This window comes from Nycticebus coucang, chromosome 16 (assembly GCF_027406575.1).
Source record: "Nycticebus coucang isolate mNycCou1 chromosome 16, mNycCou1.pri, whole genome shotgun sequence".
NCBI lineage: Eukaryota > Metazoa > Chordata > Mammalia > Primates > Lorisidae > Nycticebus > Nycticebus coucang.
The window spans coordinates 72855152-72868174 of NC_069795.1; the positions used below are offsets into that span (position 1 = coordinate 72855152).

General features: G+C 38.5%; 1 protein-coding gene across 3 annotated transcripts in view; it reads left to right on the top strand.

Moving 5' to 3' along the window:
* SEC22A (SEC22 homolog A, vesicle trafficking protein) overlaps positions 1–13023 on the top strand; it is an 82528-nt gene that overhangs the window by 56627 nt on the left and 12878 nt on the right. For 2 of the 3 annotated variants that reach the window (XM_053564430.1, XM_053564432.1), the window contains exon 6: positions 7179–7244. The exons of the other annotated variant lie outside the window; for it this stretch is intronic. In XM_053564430.1, the coding sequence (XP_053420405.1) occupies positions 7179–7244 (66 nt within the window). The remainder of the gene's footprint in view (positions 1–7178; positions 7245–13023) is intronic. 3 annotated transcript variants of the gene reach the window in all.

Consider the following 13023-nt stretch of genomic DNA (forward strand, 5'->3'; position numbering starts at 1 on the left):
ACCCTCGTAAGCAGGAGTAAATTTGTCAGCCTCTGGGGTAGTACGCATTCTTATATGGTTTCTTTAGTGAGAGGAAGAGAAGTTTTTCAGGTTATATGGAAACTTTTCTTTAGTAATTTTCTTCTTCTGGGTATAATGAAATTGATGGGGGAGGCCAAGACATAGAGGAACACTTGTACTTCTACCTCACACTCTTTGGGTCCCTTTTAGGTCTCATAAAAAAGGTTATACGGGGTGGCCATAAAGTTCATGTTCAACTTAAAATAATTGTCTATTGGGTGGCGCCTGTGGCTCAAGGAGTAGGGTGCCGGTCCCATATGCCAGAGGTGATGGGTTCAAACCCAGCCCCAGCCAAAAAAAAGTTACCTATTTAAATTGCACACAAACTTTATGGCCACCCTGTATAACACTTTATGACAATTTTTACAGTTTATGAACAGATTATTGTTGTATGCTATCATGATGGATTCTTTTTGGAAATGGACTTCCACCAAAAAAAGAATAACCTTTCTTTTTTTTTTTTTTTTTTTTATTGTTGGGGGTTCATTGAGGGTACAATAAGCCATGTTACACTGATTGCAATTGTTAGGTAAAGTCCCTCTTGCAATCATGTCTTGCCCCCATAAAGTGTGACACACACCAACACCCCACCCCCCTCCCTCCGTCCCTCTTTCTGCTTTTCCTCCCCCCCCCCATAACCTTAAATGACGTTAATTGTCCTCCTATCAAAATTGAGTACATAGGATTCATGCTTCTCCATTCTTGTGATGCTTTACTAAGAATAATGTCTTCCACTTCCATCCAGGTTAATACGAAGGATATAAAGTCTCCATTTTTTTTAATAGCTGAATAGTATTCCATGGTATACATATACCACAGCTTGTTAATCCATTCCTGGGTTGGTGGGCATTTAGGCTGTTTCCACATTTTGGCGATTGTAAATTGAGCTGCAATAAACAGTCTAGTACAAGTGTCCTTATGATAAAAGGACTTTTTTCCTTCTGGGTAGATGCCCAGTAATGGGATTGCAGGATCAAATGGCAGGTCTAGCTTGAGTGCTTTGAGGTTTCTCCATACTTCCTTCCAGAAAGGTTGTACTAGTTTGCAGTCCCACCAGCAGTGTAAAAGTGTTCCCTTCTCTCCACATCCACGCCAGCATCTGCAGTTTTGAGATTTTGTGATGTGGGCCATTCTCACTGGGGTTAGATGATATCTCAGGGTTGTTTTGATTTGCATTTCTCTAATATATAGAGATGATGAACATTTTTTCATGTGTTTGTTAGCCATTCGTCTGTCATCTTTAGAGAAAGCTCTATTCATGTCTCTTGCCCATTGATATATGGGATTGTTGGCTTTTTTCATGTGGATTAATTTGAGTTCTCTATAGATTCTAGTTATCAAGCTTTTGTCTGATTGAAAATATGCAAATATCCTTTCCCATTGTGTAGGTTGTCTCTTTGCTTTGGTTATTGTCTCCTTAGCTGTACAGAAGTTTTTCAGTTTAATGAAGTCCCATTTGTTTATTTTTGTTGTTGCAATTGCCATGGCAGTCTTCTTCATGAAGTCTTTCCCCAGGCCAATATCTTCCAGTGTTTTTCCTATGCTTTCTTGGAGGATTTTTATTGTTTCATGCCTTAAATTTAAGTCCTTTATCCATCTTGAATCAATTTTTGTGAGTGGGGAAAGGTGTGGGTCCATTTTCAGTCTTTTACGTGTAGACATCCAGTTCTTCCAGCACCATTTATTGAATAGGGAGTCTTTCCGCCAAGGTATGTTCTTGTTTGGCTTATCAAACATTACGTGGTTGTAAGATGTTAGTTTCATTTCTTGGTTTTCAGTTCGATTCCAAGTGTCTATGTCTCTGTTTTTGTGCCAGTACCACGCTGTCTTGACCACTATGGCTTTGTAGTACAGATTAAAATCTGGTATGCTGATGCCCCCAGCTTTATTTTTATTACTAAGAACTGCCTTAGCTATACAGGGTTTTTTCTGGTTCCATACAAAATGCAGAATCATTTTCTCCAAATCTTGAAAGTACGATGTTGGTATTTTGATAGGAATGGCATTGAATAGGTAGATTGCTTTGGGAAGTATAGACATTTTAACAATGTTGATTCTTCCCATCCATGAGCATGGTATGTTCTTCCATTTGTTAATATCCTCTGCTATTTCCTTTCTGAGGATTTCATAGTTTTCTATATAGAGGTCCTTCGCCTCCTTCATTAGGTATGTTCCTAGGTATTTCATTTTCTTTGAAACTATGGTGAAGGGAGTTGTGTCCTTAATTAGCTTCTCATCTTGACTGTTATTGGTGTATACAAAGGCTACTGACTTGTGGACATTGATTTTATATCCTGAAACATTACTGTATTTTTTGATGACTTCTAGGAGTCTTGTGGTTGAGTCTTTGGGGTTCTCTAAGTATAAGATCATGTCGTCAGCAAAGAGGGAGAGTTTGACCTTCTCTGCTCCCATTTGGATTCCCTTTATTTCCTTGTCTTGCCTAATTGTATTGCTAGAACTTCCAGCACTAGGTTGAATAGTAAAGGTGACAGAGGACAACCTTGTCTGGTTCCAGTTCTAAGAGGAAAACCTTTCAGTTTTACTCCATTCAGTAAAATATTGGCTGTGGGTTTGTCATAGATAGCTTTAATCAGTTTTAGAAATTTGCCACCTATGCCTATACTCTTCAGTGTTCTAATTAGAAAAGAATGCTGGATTTTATCAAATGCTTTTTCTGCATCTATTCAGAGGATCATGTGATCTTTATTTTTGCCTCTGTTAATATGGTGGATAACGTTTATGGACTTGCGTATGTTAAACCAGCCTTGCATCCCTGGGATGAAGCCTACTTGATCACGATGAATGACTTTTTTGATGATAAGCTGTAATCTATTGGCTAGGATTTTGTTGAGAATTTTTGCATCTATTCATGAGTGAGATTGGTCTGAAATTCTCCTTTTTGTTTGGGTCTTTTCCTGGTTTTGGTATCAGGGTGATGTTTGCTTCATAGAATGTTTTGGGGAAGATTCCTTCTACCTCAATTTTTTGGAATAATTTCTGCAGTACAGGAATAAGCTCTTCCTTGAAGGTTTGATAGAATTCTGGTGTGAAGCCATCTGAACCAGGACATTTTTTGGTTGGAAGATTTTTTATTGTTTCTTTGATCTCAGTGCTTGAAATTGGTCTGTTCAGCAGCTCTATTTCTTCCTGGCAAAGTCTAGGGAGAGGGTGTGATTCCAAATATTGATCCATTTCCTTCACATTGTCAAATTTCTGGGCATAGTTTCTAGTAGTATTCAGAGATGATCTCTTGTATCTCTGTGGGATCAGTTGTTATTTCCCCTTTATCATTTCTGATTGAGGTTACTAGAGATTTTACTTTTCTATTCCTCGTTAGTCTGGCCAATGGTTTATCTATTTTATTTATTTTTTCAAAAAACCAACTCCTTGTTACATTAATTTTCTGAGTGATTCTTTTGTTGTCAATTTCATTGATCTCTGATTTGATTTTGGATATTTCTTTTCTTCTACTGAGTTTAGGCTTAGATTGTTCTTCTTTTTCCAATTCCATAAGATGGCTTGTGAGATTGTTGATGCGCTCTCTGTTTTTCGAATGTAGGCATCTAAAGCGATGAATTTTCCTCTCAAAACTGCTTTTGCAGTATCCCACAGGTTTTAGTAGCTTGTGTCTTCATTGTTGTTATGCTCAAGGAAGTTAATGATTTCCTGTTTTATTTCTTCCTGCATCCATCTGTTATTCAACAGAAGATTGATTAATTTCCATGCCTTTGGGTGGGGTCGAGCATTTTTGTTAGAGTTGAGTTCCACCTTTAGTGCCTTATGGTCTGAGAAGATACAAGGTAAAATTTCAGTTCTTTTGATTCTGTTGATATTTGTTTTGTGTCCCAGGATATGATCAATTTTGGAGAATGTTCCATGGGGTGATGAGAAGAATGTATATTCTTTATCTTTGGGATGGAGTGTTCTATATGCGTCTATCAAGCACAGTTGTTCTAGGATCTCATTTAAATCTCTTATATGTTTGTTTAATTTCTGTTTAGAGGATCTGTCCAGCTCTGTAAGAGGAGTGTTAAAGTCCCCTGTTATGATGGTATTATCAGGTATCATATTGCTCAGACTGAGTAAGGTCTGTTTCAAAAATCTGGGAGCATTTATATTGGGTGCATAAATATTAAGAATTGAAGTATCTTCTTGTTGTATTTTTTCCCATGATCAATATAAAGTGAACATCTTTGTCTTTTTTGACTTTAGTTGCTTTAAATCCACATGTATTTGAAAATAAGATTGCAACTCCTCTTTTCTTCTGAATTCTATTTGCCTGAAAAATTGTCTTCCAACCCTTGACTTGTAGCTTTAATTTGTCTTTTAAAGCCAGGTGTGTTTCTTACAGACAGCAAATGGATGGCTTGTGTTTTTTAATCCAGTCAGCCAATCTATGTCTCTTCAGTGGGGAATTCAAGCCATTAACATTTATTGAGATAATTGATAAGTGTGGTAGTATTCTATTTGTCTTATTTGGTGAGAGTCCATTGCTTAGTTTTATCTTTTGCGTCAGTGTGGAGGTTAGGTTCTGTTCTTTAATTTCTGAGTTCTTACTTTTCTGCTGATCCATTGTGGTGGTCAGTGTGCAGAACAGGTTGAAGTATTTCCTGTAGAGCTGGTCTTGTTGTGGCGAATTTCCTTAATGTTTGTATATCCGTAAATGATTTGATTTCTCCGTCAATTTTGAAGCTTAGCTTAGCAGGGTACAGAATTCTGGGCTGGAAATTGTTCTGTTTAAGTAGATTAAAGGTAGATGACCATTGTCTTCTTGCTTGGAAAGTTTCATTAGAGAAGTCTGTGGTCACTCTGATGGATTTGCCCCTGTAGGTCAATTGACGCTTACTCCTGGCAGTTTGCAGAATCTTTTCTTTTGTCTTGACTTTGGACAGGTTCATCACAATGTGTCTTGGAGAAGCTCAGTTAGAGTTGAGGTGACCTGGGGTCCGATATCCCTCTGAAAGCAGTGTGTCAGAATCTTTGGTGATATTTGGGAAATTTTCTTTTATAATATTCTCTAGTATGGCTTCCATTCCTCTGGGGCATTCTTCTTCCCCTTCTGGGATTCCTATAACTCGTATGTTGGAACGCTTCATAAAGTCCCATAATTCTGACAGTGAACATTCTGCTTTCTCTCTCTTCTTTTCTGCCTCTTTTACTATCTGAGTTATCTCAAGAACTTTGTCTTCTACCTCTGAAATTCTTTCTTCTGCGTGGTCTAACCTGTTGCTGATACTTTCCATTGCATCTTTAAGTTCCCTAATTGACTGTTTCAGTTCCTTCAGCTCTGCTATATCCTTTTTATATTCTTCATATCGTTTATCTCTTATTTGATTCTGTTTTTGAATTTCCTTTTGGTTATTTTCCACTTTATTAGCAGTTTCCTTCATTGTTTCCATCATTTCTTTCATTGTTTTCAACATGTGTATTCTAAATTCCCTGTCATTCCTAACATTTCTTTATAGGTGGAATCCTCTGCAGTAGCTTCCTCATGGTCCCTTGGCAGGGTTGTTCTGGACTGGTTCTTCATGTTGCCTGGAGTTTTCTGCTAATTCTTCCTCATGAGTGATTTCTTTTATCTGTTTCCTTGCCCTAATTTTCCTTTCACTTCCTCTTGCTCTTTAAGTTCTCATGCCTGTGGACCAAGGGTTCGATGAGTCCTTTTGGTACAGGAACAGAAGGGTGAGAAGGTTAAAGAGCAAGAAAGGGATGAAAGAAAGGAGGACCAGGCGATAAGAGAAAAAAAAAAAATAGAGAAAGGAGAGCGGGTGGGTAAAAGGAATATTGACAAAAAGAAGAGAGGCACAGAAAGAAGGAGCAATATAGGTGTACAGTAGGGTACTTTGACAGAACCTTAAAAAAAAAAACCACCTTCTGGGGGTGCCCAGTTGGGTGGTTCCCTTGAGGTCAGCAGCTCTTTGCTAACCTGATCAGACATAGTACCCCACCACCACCAAGTAGAGAGGAAAGAAAAAAATGCTATAAATCAAACCAAAACAAGCAAACAGAAAACTTTACGGGGTAAAATTGGGTGAAAAACCAAATAATAGCGGTAGAAACACTAGCAAAAATGAAGTTCTAGTTATTGAAAAAGGCAGCAATGGGAAATTATAATTAAACTAGAAAAATTGAGAAAGAAAAAAGATCTGTACGGAAAAGGTTGAAATTAAAAAACAAAACAACATCAACAACATCAAAATAAACAAAAAAACAACCAAACCAAAAAAAAAAAAACCACAACCAAAAACAAAGCAGTATGTATATGTTGTTGAATATTGTCTGGACAACACATGGTCTTCTGGGGTTTGAGATGTTAATCACAGTTCTAATACAACTGGAGGCTGCTGATTTCTCAAACCCCAGCAGGTAGACACCCTAAATCTCTCTTCAGCCTACTTAAAAGGCACTTTGAACTTGTAAACTTGCTGAGCAGAAGCTTTCCTAGGAAAGTGCTTGTCACTGGAATGACTGCTGAAGTGGCTATCCACTTACCCAGTGTGCCAAAACCAGTCTCACTCTGCCCCTGAGGGTTAGGGCTGCAAGGCAGCTCAGACCCCACCCTTAGGCTACTCAGTTGCTAGGTTACCAGTTCCCACCCTGATTCTAGCTCTGCGACCCTGAGGGTGGAGCTTGCCGGGGCAGATCACTCACAATGGCTCCCTGTGGCCCAAAGCCAAACACTATTAGTTCTGTCTGGCTCAGCGGCTCCGACTGGGGCCCTAGACAACGGCCGAAGTTCACCACACTCCTGCTCAGGCTCTCCCCAAGGCAGTTCAACTGAGTGCCAAGTCCAAAGATACCAAAACAGTTCACAGGTAAGGCCTTTCCGGTTTGCAGTCTCACTGCTATTAAACTTAGAGTTGCGGGCGGGTTTAGACCAATTGAACACGCGTGACCACTTGCTGTTTTTCCACTGTTTTAGTCCTCTTGGGGTCCAGAAGTCTCTTGCTGACTCCCTGTATCCTCACAGGGGTGATGATAGGCAGATCCCACCAGCCAGAGATGCCTGGAGTTCTATCTCCCCAGACTCATGGTGCCCAGATGCAAGGAAGCTGTTACTCGGCCGCCATCTTGCCCAAAGTCCAAGAATAACCTTTCATTTTGGTTTTTTACAGAGGGATGGTGAAGATTTTAATTACATCATTGCATTTTTCCTCGGAACAGCAGCCTGCCTTTACCAGGTAGATTTCCTCCTATTTTTAAGAAATACTTTTCCATTATTTGTTGCAGGTATCAATTCTAATAACTACTTGTGCATTTTAAAGAAATTTTTTTCAGAAAGTCTGAGTTTTGCTTCTTTTTAAATTTGGATCTCTGTTAATGTTGTGACCTATATTTACATTTTGATGGAACTTAAGTTTAACCTTTCTGTGCCAGGGCTTCAGTGGTGGTATGTCATTTGCCTATGGCACGTAAAGGCTACTTCTTAGACTTCCTGGTGACTGATTATTTAGCTTCCAGGCTCTGCTTATAAGCAGAATAAGGAAGGATCTTGTACTTTTGGGAAAGTCTTTGAATTGGGAATGTCATAAAAAGCAGGATTTTAGGTTATTTAATTTAGCATTAATGAATAGGGTGGATTAGAGGAGTGGAGAGACTAGAACCAAGGGAGTTAGTTGGAAGGTGGTTCTATTATTACAATCAGAGAGTAATGAAAGCCTTAACTATGATGACAGTAGGGACAGGGGAAAAATGGACATTGAAAAGGAAGACTCACTGGGACTTGAAAACAATAGAGGTGAGACTTAAGAGATTTTGTACCTGGGTGATATGATAACTGGTACTCATTTCCAAGACTAGAGGAGACACAGATTTATAGGGAAGGGAGGAGTAACCATGCCAGTTATCAAAACTCAAGAATGTCTTTGTTAAAACATTGTACATTGAGCAAGGCCTTTTGACCTAACTTTAATAAGTGACACATTTCTCTGGCTTGTTTAGAAAAAACATTAGGAAGATTCAGAAGTGCAGATAGTCTGCCTAAAATTCAGTAGAAGTCTTTAGGGAAATATTCTGAATATATGCATTTGACTTTTATGTAAAGACATTAGAGATTTTAGTTTTAGTGGCTCCGTTTTTAAAAATTGCTTTATTTTTGTTAATTTATATTCAGAAATGTCAAATTTGACAAATTTAATTATAATGAATAGCATTTCATGCAGCAAATGTGAAAACTTGTATTTGTTAATATTACATACTACTTTAATTTTATGAAATATTCTTATATAGATTTTCTATTTTAATTTTTACAATCCTGACACATAATACCATATTTTTGAAGAGGAGAAAGCTGAGGCAGTTTCAGCACCATCCTGAAATCACATAACATAAAGTGGCAGAGTGAGGACCTAATTCTCAGTCTTTCGTTCTTTTTTCTAAGACAGAGTCTCACTCTGTCACCTGGGCTAGAGTGCTGTGGCATCAGCCTTGCTCACAACAAACTCAAGTGATCCTCCTGCCTCAGCCTCCCTGAATAGCTGGGTGTATAGGTACCTAGCACAATGCCTGGCTAGTTTTTCTGGGGGTTTTTTTGTTTTTTTTTAAGTAAAGACAGGGTCTCAGCTCATGCTCAGCCTGGTCTCGAACTCCTGAGCTCAAAGGATCCTCCCACCTTAGCCTCCCAGAATGGTAGGATTACAGACATGAGGCACTACACCTGGCCTAACTCTGAGTTGTCTGACTTTTAAATATTGTGTTCTTTGTACTATATAATGCTGTCTCTGGGTAAAATTCCTAGCTTATATAATTTTTATAATATTAAAAAATTATAATTTTATATATGATCTTGCTTGATTCTAAAACAATGTGAGGTAAATATTGACTTTAAAATAATTTTGTGAGTAATTATTCTTGTAAAATGTAAGTTTTGATTGCTTTGCCTTAAGTAATTTTAAATGCTTCGTACTAATGGCAGAAGGGACGTGAGCTCTTACTCTCTGATGAGCTCTTTATATTCATTGTACTAGTGAATCGCCCCACACTAATTCTGTTACCATTGCTGTTTCTCACTGAGACACTCATGGTTCTTACAGCTAGTGTTTTCAACCTAGATCCATCTGGCTCTAGAGCCAGTGCCCTTGAGCACCAGGCTGTAGTAGGTAGGCACACTTGAGCTGTGCTCCTCAGAACAGCCTGAAGTAGTTCTAAGAGTTGCCTCATGGTGGAGCAGTGTCACTCAAGTGTTCTTGTACTTCAGAGAAGTAAAGTAATGCTTTCAAAAAGAAAAGCAAGGCTCAGTCGGTAAGGCGCCGGCCCCATATACCGAGGGTGGCGGGTTCAAACCCGGCCCCGGCCGAACTGCAACAAAAAAATAGCCGGGCGTTGTGGTGGGCGCCTGTAGTCCCAGCTACTTGGGAGGCTGAGGCAAGAGAATCGCTTAAGCCCAGGAGTTGGAGGTTGCTGTGAGCTGTGTGATGCCATGGCACTCTACCGAGGGCCATAAAGTGAGACTCTGTCTCTACAAAAAAAAAAAAAAAAAGAAAAGCAAGAAGCCATTTCTTTCGTATTGACAGGAAAGAAATTGCCTGCTTTCCCAATATGTTGAGCAGTACGATAATAATGTTGTTTTTTTTGCATTAAAACTTAGGTGATGACTTTTAACCACATAACATGCTGTGCCTCCAGTTATCAGGATACTTTTTAATCCTCTTTAGATCAGAGCTGAAAGGCCTCTGCTACATGGTTTGTCACCTTTGTCTCCAGGATGTAGGTGCTTAGGGAAGCACAGAGCTCAGTCAAATAGGATCAATCTTGATAGGGAACATTTCAAATAAGAAGTCAAAGAATCAGTGAAGAGACTAGAGACTATTCCTTTTCCCTCAACACCTTCTTTTGAAAACTTTTAAATGTACAGAAAAGTTAAAAGACTAGTATGCCTGGAGTCATTAATTGTTAACATTTTGCAGCACTTCCTTCATCTCATTCTTTCTTCATATGTGTGTGTGTACAGATAACTTCTGGCATAGAATGTTTTTAATTTACAATCAGGCAGAAGTGATACATGTTAAGTAGACACCATATTTTAAGCGCCTATACGACCATTCTGGTTTTTGCTTTTACTACAGTATTCAATAAATTACACAAGATATTAAATGCTTTATTATAAAATATGTATTGTGTTAGATGATTTTGCGTATCGGCTAAAGTTCGTGTCCTGAGCCTGTTTAAAGTAGGCTAGGCTAAGCTATGATGTTCAGTGGATTAGGTGTATTAAATGCATTTTGAATTACTGATATTTTCAACTTATGATGTGTATACATGTATTAGGACATAACCTATAGTAAGTTGAGGAGCATCTGTAGTTTTTTATAAAGTAAGTGAGACAGATACATATTTGTCAAATTGTTTATCTCATAAAACTTTTAATTTTGAGATAATTTTAGGTCCATGTAGAGTTATAAAAGAGATTCTATGTACCCTTTACCTGGTTTTTCCCAAAGGTTCCATCTTGCAAAACCGTAATATAGTATCACAATGTAATACTGTAATACAGTATCACAATGAGGATATTGGTATTGATGTAGTCAAAATGCAGAACATTCTTGTCACCACAAGGATCATGGTGCCTTTTTATAGCCATTACCCTCCTGCCCTAACTTCTCCCTAATCTCTGACAATCACTAACATGTTCTTCATTTTTGTAATTTTCTCTCCCTCTCTCTCTCTCTTTTTTTTTTGAGATAGAGCCTCACTTTGTCATCCTTGGTAGACTGCTATGGTGTCATAGCTCACAGCAACCTTAAACTCTTGGGCTCAAGTGATTCTCTTGCTTCAGCCTTCTAAGTAGCTGGGACTACAGCTGCCTGCCACAAAAATAGCTTGGCTATTTTTAGAAATGGGGTTTTGCTCTTCCTCAGGCTGGTCTCAAACCTGTGAACTCAGGCAATCCATCCATCTCAGCTTCCTAGAGTGCCAGCATTACAGGCATGAGCCACTGTGCCTGGCCTAATTTTCTCATTTTTAAAATGTTATATAAATGGAATCATACAGTATATAACTGTCTTAATCAGTTTAGGTTGCTATAACAAAACACCATAGACAGGTGGCTTAAACAACAGACATTTATTTCTCACAGTTTTAGAGGCTCCCTAAATCCAAGATAAAGGTGCTGGGCTGATTCAGTTCTTTGTGAAGGCCTTCTTTCTGGCTTGTAGAAGGCTATCTTTTCTTGGTGTCCCCCCATAACAGAAAGAGAAAGCACTGGTGTCTCTTCCTCTTCTTGTGAGATCACTGATCCATTATGGGGGCACACTCTTATCTAACCCCAACAACCTCCCCCAAAGTACCACCATCATACTGGGTGTTAGAGCTTATATATGAATGGGGTTTGAGAAACATAAACATTCAGTCCACAACAATAACCTTTTGTGACTGCATTTTTAATTCAGCATAATTTTCTGGAAATTCAGCCAAACTGTTTTGTAATCAATAGTTTGTTTCTTGGGCAGCGCCTGTGGCTCAAAGAGTAGGGCGCTGATTCCATATGCTGGAGGTGGCAGGTTCAAACCTAGCCCTGGCCAAAAACCAAAAAAAAAAAAAAAAATAGTTTGTTTCTTTTTATTGCCAAGTAGAATTCCATCCTATGGATGTACTGTAGTTTTGTTTAATCATTTACCTATTGAAGTATATCTGAGTTGTTTCCAATTTTTGGCTATTATAAATAAAGCTGCTATAAGCAAACATGTATGTGTGTGTGTGTGTGTAAGTCTTCATTTCTCTGAGATAAATGCCTAGGAGTGCAATTGCCAGGTCTTGTGGTAGTTGCATGCTTAGTTTTATTAAGAAACTGACAAACTGTTTTCCAGAATGACTGTACCATTTTACATTACCACCAGCCATATGTGAGTAATTCAGTTTCTCTGCTTGTCAGCATTTGGTATTGCCACTATTTTTATTTTAGCCATTCTGATCAGTATGTAGTGATAGCTCATTGTGGTTTTTTAATTGAAATTTCCCTAATAGCTAACGATGTTAAACATCATTTCATGTGTTTGTCATCTGTATATTCTCTTCACTGAAATGTCGGTTTTTCTTTTGCTTATTTTGGATTTTTGGTTTTTTGCTTTTTTAAGAGTTCTTTATACATTTGCCCCCCCCCCCAAATCCATGGGTTCTAAATCTATGAATTATACCAAATGTGGATCAAAAAAAAAAAAATGCCTCTGGCCTAAACATGTACAGACTTTTTCCATGTCATTATTCACTAAACAATACAATTTACGTAGCAAACAATTCTATTTACATAGCATTTATATCATATGAGGTGTTTTAAGTAATCTAGAGATTGTCTAAAGTACAAGTACAGGAAGAGTGGGGCATGGTGGCTCAGACTTACAATCCTGGCACTAAGGGAGGCTGTGGTGGAAAGATCATTTGAGCTCAGAAATTTGAGATTAGCCTGAGCAATAAGGAAACTCTATCTCTACTAAAAATAGAAAAATTAACTGAGCAGAGTCACATACCTATAGTCTCAGCTACTTGGGAGGCGAGACAAGAGGATTGCATGAGCCCAGGAATTTGAGGTAATTACAGTTAGAGTGCCACTGCACTTTAGCCAGGCAACAGAGCAAGACTCTGTCTCAAAAATAAAATATACAGGAAGATATGCATAGGTTACGTGTGTCAACTAGGAATGATGAGGTTCGTAAATTTGGAAAGGAGAGCTTAATTTCTTAGAAAGCATTGTAGTACGTAAGGTGACTATTCTGACTGGCTGGGAAGCATGGAAGCCAGGATCCAGGAGCAGGTACTTCAAGGGAGGGAGAATGAGGACAGGAATTTAGGCTGAGCAGTTGGTGGAATATACATACTGGACTTAACAAGCTATAGGAGGAGTCGTGAATCTTTATGAAATGAGAAACATGCGTATGTACAGATGAGCTTCATGCTACTTCATGAGCTCCATGTTCAGAAAATGGTGGCATTAACATGATCCAGTGGTGGAATTTTTGGCCCTCTGTT